Raw genomic sequence first — 16,354 nt, forward strand, 5'->3', positions numbered from 1 at the left:
CTGTCATTGATACATAAAAAGAAAGGAACAATCTAAGGGGATAGGACATAATTTTGTAAAAATCAAAGAAGGTCAAAAGAGTTCCACAACCAAGAAAAAAACTCATCATACGAAGTTAGCAGTTATATTTTAAGAAAGCATTTCACCTGGTGACAGAAAAAAAATACTGTGAAATCTGAAATCATTTTTAAATGTTCTACAACTGCCTTCCTGGTATGAGTCACAGTCATTGACATATCATAAAGATAGCTTGGCTCAGAAGGTTATGCCAGAGTGAACTATGCTAAATTGCTAAAACCTACCAGTCTCACCCCAAGCAATATAAGTAGGATTATGTTTTTATCAGTTTTATATGTTTATTATCACTTTTCTTTAGAAGTAGTGATTTGTGTATGCAGACAATAACTTTAAAATTGGGGAATTGAAATCCAGTAGGCAGCCAAAAATTATTTTTATTTGCTAACCGGTAGTATATTATCAGCAGTGTAACATGAGTCCATGAATATCTAGTTTGGATAAAGTCCTGAGAAAGTAGCTTTTATTTGCATTATAAATTAAATTTTTATTTAATTCACCTGTGGCATAGGTGTTATCTACTCCATTTTATAGTTTATAAAATTGAACCTTACATCAGCTAAATTTATTCAAACAATTATCTACTGGGAGGCTACTGTTCAGTTTTAGGAACTATGGGTGTTTAGCGTAAAGTACAGGTTGCCTTACTATTCTCATCAAGTTTGCATTCTATTTGGGAGACACAGACAATAAAAATATGTACAGATTATGAGTAAGATAGTTCTAGACAGGGATAAGGTCTATAAAGTGGAATACGATGAGTTCTTGGCAAATGAATGGGAGTGGGATGCTAAGAGATGCTTCAATGTGGGGATCAGGGGGTGTCTTCTGGGACCTGATGAGGAGGGGCCAGGCACACCACGATCTCAGAAGAAAGCACTGAGGGTACAGGAACAGCAGGTTCCTGCCTAGGTTCTGAGTCAGGCGGGAACCGTGTGGACAAAGGGTGTTGCAAATGAAGTCAGAGATGAGAGAGCTGGTGGCAAGCACTGACCCTCCTCCACCACTCACCTCACCCTGGAGACCAGAATTGAGGAGTTGAGATTTTGTGCCAAGGACCCTAGGAAACCATTGAAAAATTTTAGCAGAGGAGTGATAGTAAGTGATTTCTCTTTTACAAATATCATCTTAGAAGTTCTTTTCAGAAGGATTTAGGATGGAGGAACCAGAAAGGAAGCAGGATACCTGTTGGATGTATCACAGTAGTCCTGGTAATAAATGGTACAGGCCTGAACTGGAGTAATAGCAATGGAGATGGAAAGAAGTGGATCAGTTTGACTTATATTTTGAGAAGCAACCCTAGGACCAGCTAGCTAAACTCTAATTTTGAAGGGAACAAATGCTTGAAGTTTATAGTACCATTTGCTAAGATGATGAAGTTATCAAGAAAGCATTACTTTGACATATGTTAAACACGAAATATTTTCTGTACTTTCCTAGTGATGATGTCCAGCAGGTAACTGAGTACAGGGATGAAGCTCAATTGAGAGATCATTGTAAAGAGTTACTGATTCAGTCTAGACAGTGGCAGAACTCAGCCCTGAATTTTCTTTTCACTACTTGTCCTCTCTTGCTCTTGTCTATTCAGCTTACTTTGTCTAGGAGATTATGTTTAACATACATTCTGTCATTTAGTCCTTGCACACCTATCATATACTTTGAGATTTTTTTTATTACTAATCCCATTTTTTCTTTTTTTTTTGAGACAGAGTATCTGTTGCCCAGGCTAGATTGCTGTGGCATCAGCCTAGCTCACAGCTACCTCAAACTCCTGAGTGTAAGTGGTCCTCCTGCCTCAGTTTCCTAAGTAGGTGGGCGTATAGGTGCTTGCCACCATGCCAAGCTGATTTTTTAATTTTTAGTAAAGATTGGATCTCACTCTTTCTCAAGCTGGTTTTGTACTCCTGAACACAAGCAATCGCCCCCACTTTGGCCTCCCAGAATGCTAGGATTACAAGGTTGACCACCACATCCGGCCAATAACCCCATTTTATAGATGAAAACATATGAGTCCCAAGCACACCAGGTAACTTGCCTGAGATTAAACAGGTAGCAAGTGGACAAGCTGGAATTGGAGCTCTGTCTGGTCTTGATTCTGTTCCTTTCACAACAGTTAACTGACTGCTTTTGTCCACTGCCATTATACTGACTCGTTGGATAGTTTTAGAAATTCTGAAAAGTAAACTCTATTGACATGCTAAGATAGAAATCTAGAAGGCTTGATGATGAAGGCTTGCTCATTCAAGTATCTGTGAATATTATAGTTTGCTAAAAATTGAAAAAAAATTCCAGTCTTAAGAACACTGCAAGTTAATCAGACTTCTATTATGCCACCTTTTAATCGTAATATTTTATAATTAATTGTCAAACTTGGAATTTTTATTAAGGTGGCACTATTGAGAGCTCATGCCGGGGAACACTTATTGCTTGGAGCTACAAAGAGATCCATGATGTATAAAGATATTTTGCTTTTGGGTAAGTTTTTTTTAATTTAAAAAGAAATTATGCATATTTTATCTTTACAGTAATATGCAGGATCTATTCTGTACGTACAAAGCATTTACAGACACCATCAAATGCTGCTCTTGCTTCACAGATTGAACTTAATTATCTTCTCACTGGGCCTGATTTTTTCCTTGCCTTGATTACATGTACGTTCAGAGTGCATGAGATTATCAGACAGCATTAAGATTTAAAAATAAAAAACAGATGTTGCTCAATAAACATAGTATTGAGGGCTGTTTAAATCTTGTCAGGACAAAGAATTAGTGATTTTTATAACTGTTCTAGTGTTTTTGAAAACTCTCTCGGTGGCTTCTTAATGTTTTATGCACTTTTAAGAAATATGTTTATCTCCTATGATCTCATTACTTAGGATATGCTACAAAATAATCAAGTAAAAATAAGGGGACAAAATTGGAGAACTTCTGATAGGCGTGCTAGAAGTGGGAAATGGAGGCTGACAGGTGGCCGAGGGCGTGTGGGGACACAAAGGAGAAGCTTTTGTCCTCAGGGACTGCTCCAATCTCCCCACCTTATTTAACTGATAGAGTTAGGTTTTCAGGGTTGAGATCTTCTAATACTAGCTTTGCCTTTCTCTGTCTTGTGTGAAATGATGACTGGATTATTTAATTTTTGCGACAGATGTTTTGGCCCAAATATAAATGTATTGAATGTATGTAATAATAGTTAACATTTATTGAGGGCATATTTTGTAAATGCACTGTTGTAAGTTGCCGGATCCTCCAGCAGTCTCAGTTGAGGGAAGATCAGGGCCAGCCCCATCTCGTCCCAGGGGCTGAGCGGGATGGCCAGTGTCGGCGGCTGGAACAGGAACACACGGAGCCGGGAGTCTGTCGAAGCAGGAACTCAACTTTATTGTAACATGCTGCAATTTTTATAGACTTCAGCTAGAGGGCAAGAGGTGGGAGCAGGAAGGAGGGGGTACGTAAAATGGGGTGACAGGCTTCAAGCCAATAAAATCTAACCCCATCACCTGTATCCAGGCAGAGGCCGTTTCAGGTTGGGTCTTACCGAGTCACTCCTATGCGGAAGTGCTCGGATAGCACCAACTCTACTCAGGCTTAGGAAATTCCTCTAGGCCTCAAGTAGGCCTTGTCCACGCGAGAAGGCCCAACACTAAGTGATTTCCACATACATACCTACTTTCTCACTTAATTCTTGAAATCACCCTAAGCGATAAGTACTATTATTTTCAGTCCATTTTGCAGGTGAAGAAATAGAGGCAGAGAAAATTTGCCAAAGGTTAAAAACCCAGAAAAGGAGAGAGCCAGGCCTATAAACTACATAATGTGACCATGTGCTCTAAAGTGCTGTTAAATATTGTTTTGCATTTCTAGAAAATGCCTAGAATACTATTCTTATTATGGAATTGAATCCAATACGCCTAGAAAATAAAATGTATACTATAAATTTCTAATTTGTTTTACCTGAATAATTAGGTAAGCTAACTTTTCACAAGAAAGAGTGAGGCTCAAAATTAAAAAAAAAAAAGGTAACTATGTGAAGTGATGGATATGTTAATCAGCTTGACTGTGGTAACCATTTTTTAAGTGTATATGTATACTAAAACATCACCTTATCTACCTCAAATATATGTAATTTTTTTGTCCTTCATACTCCGGTAAAGCTGGAGAAAAATGAAAGAAAGAGGCTATATTTGTACACGTTGTTACCTTGAAGATTGTCTTTGCCTACAGTTGAAAGAATCCAAAATACTTTGCTTTTTTGTAAAATCAGAAAATAGCAATTTAGCTGTTATTGTAGATGTTATAATAAATTTCATAGGCAGAGGATTTCTAAATTATTAGAAAGAAAGATTTTTCAGGGTTAGGTGGTCTAGGTCTTTATACGATTTCTGAACTCCCTGGAGTTAGGCCTCACAATGGTCATCTCACCTCTAGTTAAAGAAACCAGGAAGAGGGACTGTACTGAGAGGCAACTTACAAGAATACATGTGCTAAATTTTTTTTTTTTTTTTTTTTAGAGACAGATTCTCACTTTATTGCTCTCGGTAGAGTGCCGTGGCGTTACAGCTCACAGCAACCTCCAACTCCTGGGCTTAGGCAATTCTCTTGCCTCAGCCTGCCAAGTAGCTGGGACTACAGGTGCCTGCTACAACACCCGGCAAATTTCATAAATTTGCTCCATATTTATTTTTTGTTGCAGTTTGGCCGGGGTTGGGTTTGAACCACCACCCTCAGTATATGGTGCCGGCGCCCTACCCACTGAGCCACAGGCACTGCCCTACATGTGCTAATTTTTAAAAACAGTCTTTACTTAGGCTTGTTAAAACTGTGTTTCCATGATATTTGCCCCTTCACATGCCCACAGCATCAAAGGAGGGCTGCTTTCAATCAGCTGTAAAGAAGAAAGATTCTTTAGGATTTGTGTTATGTTCATTAATGAATAGGACCGTCATGGAGACTGACACAGAAGAAAACTAATCATTAGGTTTTCATGTCCCCTTGTCAATTATTAGTCTGTACTTTTGTGTTATCAACCAGTGACCAAGGCTATTAAAATGCATGTAATCATATTATCAATGTTACTCACATTGATAAAAATGTATTCTTATTTTTTTCTGACATAACTAATTTAACGTCACTGAGAGAGAGAGAAAGTACTATCACTGTTCCTTCGGGAGAATACCATTCTAAATATATTTTGCAAAATCTAAAAACAATGTCTGCCAGTTTCCAGGGGAGATGGTTAATTTTTCTTTCCCCCACAGGGAACAACTATGTTATTCACCGCAACAGCTGTGAGGTTGAGATAAGTCGAGTGGCTAATCGGGTTCTAGACGAGCTGGTTCGACCATTTCAAGAAATCCAGATTGATGACAACGAGTATGCTTGTTTGAAGGCAATTGTATTTTTTGACCCAGGTCCGTTTTCAGAATTCCATTTAAGAATGAATGTGACAAAAATTAAACTACTTTTTAATATGGGAATGTTTATTTCCACACTCTAGGCAGATGAAATGCTCAGGTGTCCCTTTTTATTTCCTTTATTAGATGCAAAGGGGCTAAGTGACCCAGTAAAAATCAAGAACATGCGGTTCCAGGTGCAGATCAGCCTGGAGGACTATATCAACGACAGACAGTATGACTCCCGCGGGCGCTTCGGGGAGTTGCTGCTGCTTTTGCCCACGCTGCAGAGCATCACGTGGCAAATGATTGAGCAAATACAGTTTGTCAAACTTTTTGGGATGGTTAAAATTGACAACCTACTTCAGGAAATGTTACTAGGTGGTGAGTACATGTAAGAATTGCTGTTTCATCAATTAGCTTCATGCTGTGTCCAGTAGAGCAGGTTTGACCTATTCATTTTTTGCTCCATATTTATTTCAACTTTTGAAGTTGATGTGTCTGCCTGTCTTTTTTCCTTTCACCATGACAAAATGCACTCAATTTCTTTCATTTAGAATGTCTGCAAAACCCACCGGTGGAAGGTGGAAATACTTGAATAGGTTAAAAATCCCCATTCTTTTTAACCTCTAACCATCTTCCCTCCACACAGTCCTGATGTCAACTTTCAAAACCTTCCAAATGTGGTAACTAGAAATATATTTCCTGTTTTTAGGACTTTTGGAAGCATATTATGTTTTTTCTCGTTTAAGACCCTAAGAATACTGGAATCACAGCATAATTTAAAAATATATATAGTGCATAGCTTAAAAATGAACATTGTATTCTTGGAATAATTAATTGACATAAACAGTATGTCTTATGGCTGGAATTTATGTCAGTAATAAGTTAAAAATCATTTATTTTGTGCTCTGATGTAGATTAAATTTCCTTATAAAATCACCATATTTATTTTTAGTTTCCTGTTTCATAATGTGTTCATAATGATATCTTTCTGATATAAAAGTTGTTCTTGCTCTTAGGGCGATCCCAGATACCATAAACTTGAGGTAAGTGATTCTTGGAATTGCCTTAACAACAGGCAGCAAACCTAATGATTCCAGGAAATGGCACACAAGGTCCATTATTAATATACAACATAATATAATGCAACATTAATCTAGCCAATGTACAGTGAACGCTGACATTATCCTCAATATGGTAGTGGTTCCATCAATTTATTTTTGAATTCCCAAAAAGCACTTTGCAAGAATGGCAGTATTTAAGCTGTCAATCTAAACATTTTTCCCAGTGTAAACTTGCCATCACTGATGAAATATTACTAACACAGCATGATTTTCTTTTTGTTCCGTAGGTGCTTCCAGTGATGGGAGTCATCTCCATCATCCAATGCATCCACATTTGTCTCAAGATCCACTCACTGGACAAACTATCCTTTTCAGTCCTATGTCAACACTGGTTCACACAGACCAGATTTGTAAGTGTTTGGGCTATTTTTTCACCATAATAGTTCTTAATTACCAGAGGAAAAAAGTAGAATTGGGAGAAGAATTTCTTAGGACCCAGAAATTGCAAAAATCAAGTAGAATTTCCTCTCCCAGACACACGACAGGAGATTGTGAACTCAGTCACTTACTCTTCCTAAGTATTAGTTTGCTTTCTAAAATGAAGATGTGAGAAATTAAATCTTTCTACTTCATAGGTTTGGAGAATAAAAAAGAGAGTACAGGTAGTCCTAGCTTAGTATGTAGTGTGGGACCTTCAAAATGTCAATGTAAAGTCAAACCACACAAAACTATCTTAATGAACAGTAGGAAAATTATTTTCTGCCTATGATCTTTGAAAATGTTTGTCAAAACATTAACCTAAGATTGTAAATATAGAGAGAAATTTTTAAAATATAGTAATCCTATTTCTTTTTTGAAGTAGACTGTTAAGTTTAAACATTACATTTAGTACACTATAATTTAAAATATTAGGAAAATTGAGAACCCAAACATTTTATTTCATTGTAAAAATAATTGTGCAAAAGCATTTTGAACAGTGTTTGCTGCCTTCTTCTCTAACTTAGAAAAGGAAATTAACATCTTTTCCGTGCCCTGAGGAGTTTTACTTCCGAAGTTTGGATCAAATTTCAACATGTTTTCCTTTGTGCTTTGAATGTCCTGAAATATCCTGAGAATTCATTTCATGTGAAGTTTTTTACAGTTTCCCTTCTTTTGGGATAACTTCTTCCTCCTGGTCACATCAAGTTTCCTCATTTATGTGGACACGTTTACCTTCCCTAAGTTCCAGGTGGCATATTTAGAAACCCAACCAGCAGCAGCATCAATGTTGCTACCCTCAGCTACTTCTTCTATGACTCCATTTTTGTTCTATATAGTAAACATTTCTATAAAAAAAAGTCAATGCAAACTCAAACCACGTAAAAATATCTTAATAATTAAAATTAATATTTTAATTATCACCTTTGGTTTCTTTTCTGCACTTTCATCTTTGTTGGTTAGTTCTTGCTCAATTATCCATTTTTGTAAAATGTTATGTGGATTTATCACTAGGACACAAGGAGGCAACCCAACAGTGTATGCACTTTGTTGCCCGTGCCTGAACTGAACTCACCGTGTTTACGGAGCAATCACAGATGAAAAACTATGATGTAAACATTTATCACAAGGGCTTGTTTCTTTTTTTGGTAGTTGTATATAGATTGAAGAGTTGGCAGTGAAGTTTGTATGTATGCACTTACTCACAGTTAATTGTAAATCACTGTGGTTGCTGAAATTGGAACTGTGTTGTTGCCAAACTGGTGCTATTTAACTAAGCCATGAGAACTAGAATTCATGCAGGTCAGAATCGTGCAGAGTTCTGGCTGCTTATGAAAATTCTTTGGAACTCCTTTGATCATGGAAACACTTGGGGTTGTTAGTAGCTGAGTTAATCTGATATTATTGTACCCTTAATGCAAATTCTATTTTTATAAGCTACTTCAGTGATAAAAATGTAGACTTTTTTTAAAAGGTAGACTTTAAAAAAAATGGATGTTTATTTAAGAAGACATTTAGAATTAATTGAGTGATTGCTTCTGACTTTACACTAATTAATCCCAGCTTTACCTTTGTTCTATTACCTCCGAACACCAAACCAGCCAGTTCATTGGGATGACTTGAGTTATGGTGATGTAATTACTGTACATACCTTCAGTGCCTCCTGAATTTATAATAGTCTATAGTAACTAGTTCTAATGCTGTTCTACCCAAATGTTCAATGCAATGCAGCCACAATTCAGTGAGCACCGCCTGACTGCCAGGTAGTGGTCAGGAAAGTCAAGGCCACAGATCTGCACATTAGCATCCTGTCCTTTAGATACAGCATTGGGAGACTTTTGTGCAGATAGTGTCTGAAACACAAAATTCTTTGCGTATACGAGAGGCAGAAATGAAATTGTTAGGAAAAAATACAAATGGTGGAAATAATATGACATATCAAATTTGTGGGTCACAAATTGAAAAACATTATTTGGGTCCATCCTTCAGGGTAGATGTTACTCTTTTATTAAATAAATAGTTAAGAAGAGAAATAAGGGCAAGCTCTATGCCATACTAGAATGTCTGTGAGGTTGTGTCTTTTAAAGATCATTTATTCATAAATAACCTAGAAAATAAAACACTTTAACAGCAGGCAAGAGAGTCTAATAACTCTGCTGGTGATTGAATCCTACTTTTTTTTTTTTTCCTAAATTTATTTATTTATATATTTGTTGTAGTTTGGCCGAGGCTGGGTTCAAACCCGCCATCCTCAGTATATGGGGCCAGCGCCCTACCCACTGAGCCACAAGCGCCGCCCTGAATTCTACTTTTTAAGTCTAGGGTTTTTAAAAACATCATCACCGATTGTAATCTTGTAAGAGTCACAGCATCACACTTTTCATTTTTATTCTTCCTCTCATAATACTTCTAAGAATCATTTGAAAAGAAAAACTTGGTTTGGCTGTACTTTTTTGGAAAAGTTTCATGGAATGCAAGATATTAAACACATACAATAAAAAACTTAAACTCATGAATATTTTCTTGGCATTTTAGAGAAGGCCACTGCAGTTTTAGGTCAATTCCACGTATTTTAAAAGCATATTTGAGGGTGGTGCCTGTGGCTCAAAGGAGTAGGGCACTGGCCCCATATACTGGAGGTGGCAGGTTCAAACCCAGCCCCGGCCAAAAACTGCAAAAACTACAAAAAAACAAAAGCATTTTTGGATAATGTTTCGTTGATTAAATTGCATTTTAAAATGTTATTTCTAAGCAATTGCTAATTCATACTTAACAATAATATAAAATTAATGTATTAAAGAACACCAAGCAACAGATTGCTCTTTGTTATAGAATTTTAGAAACCTGTTTAAGAAAAAAATAATAAAGTTAACATTGTCTCAACCTGATCATCAAACATTTCCTTTTAGTTCTGTCAAATATATAGAATAATACAGTACAATTAAGTGTGAATACTAAAATATTTCAAATATTTTCAAATTATAGAATAATTCTTACATTATTTTATAATATGGTTGAATTTTATAATAAGATGAAATACTACTCTAGACAATGAGGTGTTCAAACTATAACTCTTTTATATCTAGTTCAATTTTTTATATTCAATTACTGAGGTTTGCTCTTTGCATCAAGGAGGAAGGGACAGGCAAACTCAATTGTAATACAATAATTTTGAAGCAACAAAGCCAGTATTTTTGGATGCTTTTGACTATAGCTTATATTTCAAAACATTTATAAAGCATCTTAACATTAATTTATTCTGTCATCTAATACATCTAAATTAGTGGAATCCAAACAAAATGTATTTTTATTTTCTGTGAATTTTGATTGCAAAAATAATGAAGATTTTCTAATATATGAAAAATTGTCATTCTATTCTTTTCACTAACATGTTTTTCTGCTGGAATTTTTAGAGGATCCAATGCTTATAGATGCTATTAAGAAAAGCAGAAAACTTAAAGCAACGACGAAGATTTTTTACCTTGACATATTCCTATGTAATTGCTATTTGGAGGAGGTAGGGTGAGGGTGCCCTCCATTTAGGATGTCAATGGGAAGATACTGCAATCTACAAATCACTACTTTTTATATGATTGTTTAAAAGGGTTTCAAAAATATGCTAATGTATTAATGCTGTGTAGGGGTTCATGGGGCAAGGCAGGTTACGACCATCATCGCATAACAATTCTATGATTCTTTTTCAGCAACTCCTGAAACCCCACTGCCTTCCCCACCACAAGGTTCTGGACAAGAACAGTACAAAATAGCTGCAAACCAAGCTTCGGTCATTTCACATCAGCCTCTTTCCAAACAAAAACAGTTGTAAAACGTGTTTACTTTTGAATGGTACTGCTTCACTGTGAAAAGTTCTTGGCCTTGAAATAACTCAGGATGGTACTTTTGGCCAACTCGTAGCCAAGGCTTCGTCTTGGTGCTGTAATAAGATGGTATCCTATTTTATTGCTTATCTGTTCGTCTTGTTTGTTGTTGTTACTGTGTAAAACTTTCCCATCAACTGATGTATGTCTGAGTTTGAATATGTTTGTATGGGGCCTTTTTTCCAGTTGCCTCTGTATTGTGTCTGAGCGAGTTGAATCTTATGTCCCCCTTCATTTGTTTTCTTAATTTAAATCTGTAAATACTTGCTTTATTGTGATGTGATACAGAACTAAGTGCTCTTTTTTGGCTGAGAATAGTAAATCAGAAATCCCAGGTTAATATAAAATTAAGTTTTTTTATAAATTATAAACTTGCAGGTTAGGAAAACAAAGCAGTTTCTGTAGAACAGAGTGCATTTCACTGAAGAAGAATCATGGATGAGCATTCTGTGGCAGTGAAGCATCTTTTAAATATTTCTATCTTAAGTCAAGAAAATTACAAAAAGCCATTCAAAGGATGACTCTTGATTCTGTTTTTGAAGATGTGTGTCAAAATAAAACACATTAGTGATATCAGTTAGAATACAAGCTAAACCATGATAAAGAAACCCCTGAAACAGTGGCTCAACCAATAGAGATATTTATTTCTGTCTCTTAAAACAGTCTAGAAACAAGCCTTCATTGCTGGAAATTAGCATGGCTAGTTCCCAGGGCAGGCAGGACAGTCTCATTTAGGTGGAAAACTTGTGTCAGCTAAAGTCATTCTACTCTGAAAGGGCAAACCCCCAGGACAAACTAGCCGTCTACCTGACATGTGCCTTATTTAGCCCTCACCACAACCCTGTAAGAGAGGTATTATTATCTCTCTTTTATAAATAAACCTTTAGCTTAAAGCTTTAAAGAATATAATGAAAATTCATAAACCTAAACAGTGAGAGACCCACATTCAAAACCAAGTCTGGTTGACTTCAATGAAAATAAATCTTTGGTGTGAAAGGAAAAAATGTGAGCTTTTTTCTTTTAAATATATGCAGCTGAGTGAGGATTGAATACTATCCGTCATGTTGCCTGTAACATGCCTTACATGTTCATGTAAGCAATGTGTGCAAAATAGTTGCAGCTTGAATAAGAATCACATTTGTACTTTAATAGGCATCTCCGCCTAAAAATATTAAAGAAAATAAAAGGTACATGAGATAGATTTTTCGGACAATAGAAATAAATTCAAATAAATGACATAGCAGATTTTTTAAAATCTGGCAGCCCAGGAGTACACCAAATGTCTATTTCTAGACTGAGAAGTTAATGGGAGCTCCAAATTATTTGATATCATCAAAAACTTCAGCTTATTTTGAAGCAGTTAGTTATAGGCTACCTCAGGAAGCAATGGCTCCTCTCTGGTTGAGGAGAAGGAAAACTGGTTGAGTAATTATCAATAAGATTTTTTTAAGTATCCAAAGCTGTGAAAGATTGAATTAAAACTTTTTTTCAGAACTTTTCAAAATTTCTTAGATTATGATTTCATAACTCCCACATACCCTACAAATAAAAAGGCTACATTAACATCAACTAACTTACTGGCTCTTATAGTGAAATTGAAACTCTTGGAATACAAAAAGGATTACCTAAAAACTGTCATTGATTTAATAGAATCAATACAAGTTTTTCAAGAACTAGTACCCTTGTAAAACTGTTAAATGTGGGGGGGATGTTTAACTCTTATTTTTGGAAATTTTACTGTTGTGTCTATTTCATGAATAAGAATGTTTGATTTTTATAAGTACAAATATCTTTTGTAGGTTTCCCTTTACTTTCTTGGGGTTTTCTCTTAGAAGATATAAAAACATACTCTAGTTCATTTGGGCTGCTATACCAAAAATACCATAAACTTTACAGCTTTAAACAGAAATTTATTTCTTATAATTCACAAGGCTGGGAAGTTCAATATCAAGATGTCAGCTGATTTGGTCTCTGGTCCATGGATGGTGCCTTCCCACTGTGCCCTCGTATGTGGAAGGTGCCAGGCAGCTCTCTGGGGCCTATTTCACAAAGGTACTAATTCTTGCAACCTACTCTCCTCCCAGTACCATGACACTGGGAATTAGGCTTCAAAATAAAAATTTTGAGGACACAAACATTCAAACCATAGCAAATGCCTTAAAAATATAAAACATAAAATTTGTTTTTAGTTAATCCTCTAATTTATCCACATGTATTTACTAAATAGCTATGTCATAGAAGTTATTATTAATGATTTTGCCTTAATAACTATGGTCAGGGAATTTGTAATATAATAGTTTTATATACTGAACTGCCAAAAATGCTGAATAAAGAGGAACTGATATTTTAAGCATATTTTCAAAATGTTGGTAAGGAAAAGTTATTGCTTCTATATAGTATACAACTTTTTTTCAGGTATAGAAATGAATAATTTATTGTGAAATAAGAATTCATTTTATAAGTGTATAATTATTTTTATAAATTTCATTGTTGAAAATCAAAAATTAGTAGATTTTTTAAAATGTTAAATTATAGTGAGATTAAAATATGTCTAAACTGTGATGCCATGTTGCTCCAATGAACTTTCTAAATAAAAACCTAGGAAAAAATAAAAAATGGGGTGCTTCATTAGTGTTTAAAATGATCTCATAATTTTAGAGATAATGTCTCTTATATAGTCATGTGATTAAATTTATATAGAACCTGTTAATACTTGTGTTAGAGGCGAGAGGAAAATTATTTAGCACATCTCCAAACAATCATAGAATTGGACACTGACTGCAGGGAGGATCCTCACATTTACACTTTATCTAGTTTTACTTGCTTTTTACTGTTGTCACCCTAATTTAAATATTTGACCTAGACAGGCATAATATGCATGAGTATCTTTTGGCATAGATTTTTTTTTTTTTTTTTTTTATTGTTGGGGATTCATTGAGGGTACAATAAGCCAGGTTACACTGATTGTATTTGTTAGGTAAAGTCCCTCTTGCAAACATGTCTTGCCCCCAGAAGGTGTGGCACACACCAAGGCCCCACCCTCTCCCTCCTTCCCTCGCTCTGATTTTCTTTCCCCCTCTCATGACCTTAATTGTCATTAATTGTCCTCATATCAAAATTGAGTACATAGGATTCATGCTTCTCCATTCTTGTGATGCTTTACTAAGAATAATGTCTTCCACTTCCATCCAGGTTAATACGAAGGATGTAAAGTCTCCATTTTTTTTAATAGCTGGATAGTATTCCGTGGTATACATATACCACAGCTTGTTAATCCATTCCTAGGTTGGTGGGCATTTAGGCTGTTTCCACATTTTGGTGATTGTAAATTGAGCTGCAATAAACAGTCTAGTGCAAGTGTCCTTATGATAAAAGGATTTTTTTCCTTCTGGGTAGATGCCCAGTAATGGGATTGCAGGATCAAATAGGAGGTTTAGCTTGAGTGCTTTGAGGTTTCTCCATACTTCCTTCCAGAAGGGTTGTACTAGCTTGTAGTCCCACCAGCAGTGTAAACGTGTTGCCTTCTCTCCACATCCACGCCAGTATCTGCAGTTTTGAGATTTTGTGATGTGGGCCATTCTCACTGGAGTTAGATGGTATCTCAGGGTGGTTTTGATTTGCATTTCTCTAATAGATAGGGATGATGAACATTTTTTCATACGTTTGCTAGCCATTCATTTGTCTTCTTTAGAGAAGGTTCTATTCATGTCTCTTGCCACCCATTGATACATGGGATTGTTGGCTTTTTTCATGTGGATTAATTTGAGTTCTTTATAGATCCTAGTTATCAAGCTTTTGTCTCATTGAAAATATGCAAATATCCTTTCCCATTGTGTAGGTTGTCTCTTTGCTTTGGTTATGGTCTCCTTAGCTGTACAGAAGCTTTTCAGTTTAATGAAGTCCCATTTGTTTATTTTTGTTGTTGTTGCAATTGCCATGGCAGTCTTCTTCATGAAGTCTTTCCCCAGGCCAATATCTTCCAGTGTTTTTCCTATGGCTTTCTTTGAGGATTTTTATTGTTTCATGCCTTAAATTTAAGTCCTTTATCCATCTTGAATCAATTTTTGTGAGTGGGGAAAGGTGTGGGTCCAGTTTCAGTCTTTTACATGTAGACATCCAGTTCTCCCAACACCATTGATTGAATAGGGAGTCTTTCCCCCAAGGTATGTTCTTGTTTGGTTTATCGAAGATTAGGTGGTTGTAAGATGTTAGTTTCATTTCTTGGTTTTCTATTCGATTCCAAGTGTCTGTGTCTCTATTTTTGTGCCAGTACGATGCTGTCTTGAGCACTATGGCTTTGTAGTACAGACTAAAATCTGGTATGCTGATGCCCCCAGCTTTATTTTTATTACTAAGAACTGCCTTAGCTATACGGGTTTTTTTCCGGTTCCATACAAAACGCAGAATCATTTTTTCCAAATCTTGAAAGTACAATGTTGTTATTTTGATAGGAATGGCATTGAGTAGGAAGATTGCTTTGGGAAGTATTGACATTTTAACAATGTTGATTCTGCCCATCCATGAGCATGGTATGTTCTTCCATTTGTTAAAATCCTCCGCTATTTCCTTTCTGAGGATTTCACAATTTTATTTATAGAGGTCCTTCACCTCCTTCGTTAGGTATATTCCTAGGTATTTCGTTTTCTTTGAAACTATGGTGAAGGGAGTTGTGTCCTTAATTAGCTTCTCATCTTGACTGTTATTGGCGTATACAAAGGCTACTGACTTGTGGACATTGATTTTATATCCTGAAATATTACTGTATTTTTTGATGACTTCTAGGAGTCTTGTGGTTGAGTCTTTGGGATTCTCTAAGTATAAGATCATGTCATCAGCAAAGTGGGAGAGTTTGAGATCTCATCTGGCTTCCATTTGGATTCCCTTTATTTCCTTGTCTTGCCTAATTGTATTGGCTAGAACTTCCAGCACTATGTTGAATAGTAAAGGTGATAGAGGACAACCTTGTCTGGTTCCAGTTCTAAGAGGAAAAGCTTTCAGTTTTACCCATTTAGTAAAATGTTACCTGTGGGTTTGTCATAGATAGCTTCAATCAGTTCTAGAAATGTGCCACCTATGCCTATACTCTTCAGTGTTCTAATTGGAAAAGGATGCTGGATTTTATCAAATGCTTTTTCTGCATCTATTGAGAGGATCATATGATCTTTATTTTTGCCTCTGTTAATATGGTGGATAACGTTTATGGACTTGCATATGTTAAACCAGCCTTGCATCCCTGGGATGAAAAATACTTGATCGTGATGTATGACTTTTTTGATGATAAGCTGTAATCTATTGGCTAGGATTTTGTTGAGAATTTTTGCATCTATATTCATGAGTGAGATTGGTCTGAAATTCTCCTTTTTGGTTGGGGATTTGGTATCAGGGTGATGGTATCAGGGTATCAGGGTGATGTTTGCTTCATAGAATGTGTTGGGGAAGATTCCTTCTTCCTCGATTTTTTGGAATAA

General features: G+C 35.9%; 1 protein-coding gene across 2 annotated transcripts in view; it reads left to right on the forward strand.

The window, feature by feature from the left end:
* HNF4G (hepatocyte nuclear factor 4 gamma) overlaps positions 1-13,490 on the forward strand; it is a 137,543-nt gene extending 124,053 nt beyond the window's left edge. For both annotated transcript variants that reach the window (XM_053559455.1, XM_053559456.1), the window contains 5 exons: positions 2,463-2,550; positions 5,330-5,482; positions 5,612-5,848; positions 6,819-6,941; positions 10,713-13,490. In XM_053559455.1, the coding sequence (XP_053415430.1) occupies positions 2,463-2,550; positions 5,330-5,482; positions 5,612-5,848; positions 6,819-6,941; positions 10,713-10,834 (723 nt within the window). In that variant the 3' untranslated portion in view covers positions 10,835-13,490. The remainder of the gene's footprint in view (positions 1-2,462; positions 2,551-5,329; positions 5,483-5,611; positions 5,849-6,818; positions 6,942-10,712) is intronic.
* Positions 13,491-16,354: the final 2,864 nt, after the last annotated feature.

This window comes from Nycticebus coucang, chromosome 13 (genome assembly GCF_027406575.1).
Source record: "Nycticebus coucang isolate mNycCou1 chromosome 13, mNycCou1.pri, whole genome shotgun sequence".
Classification (NCBI taxonomy): Eukaryota; Metazoa; Chordata; class Mammalia; order Primates; family Lorisidae; genus Nycticebus; species Nycticebus coucang.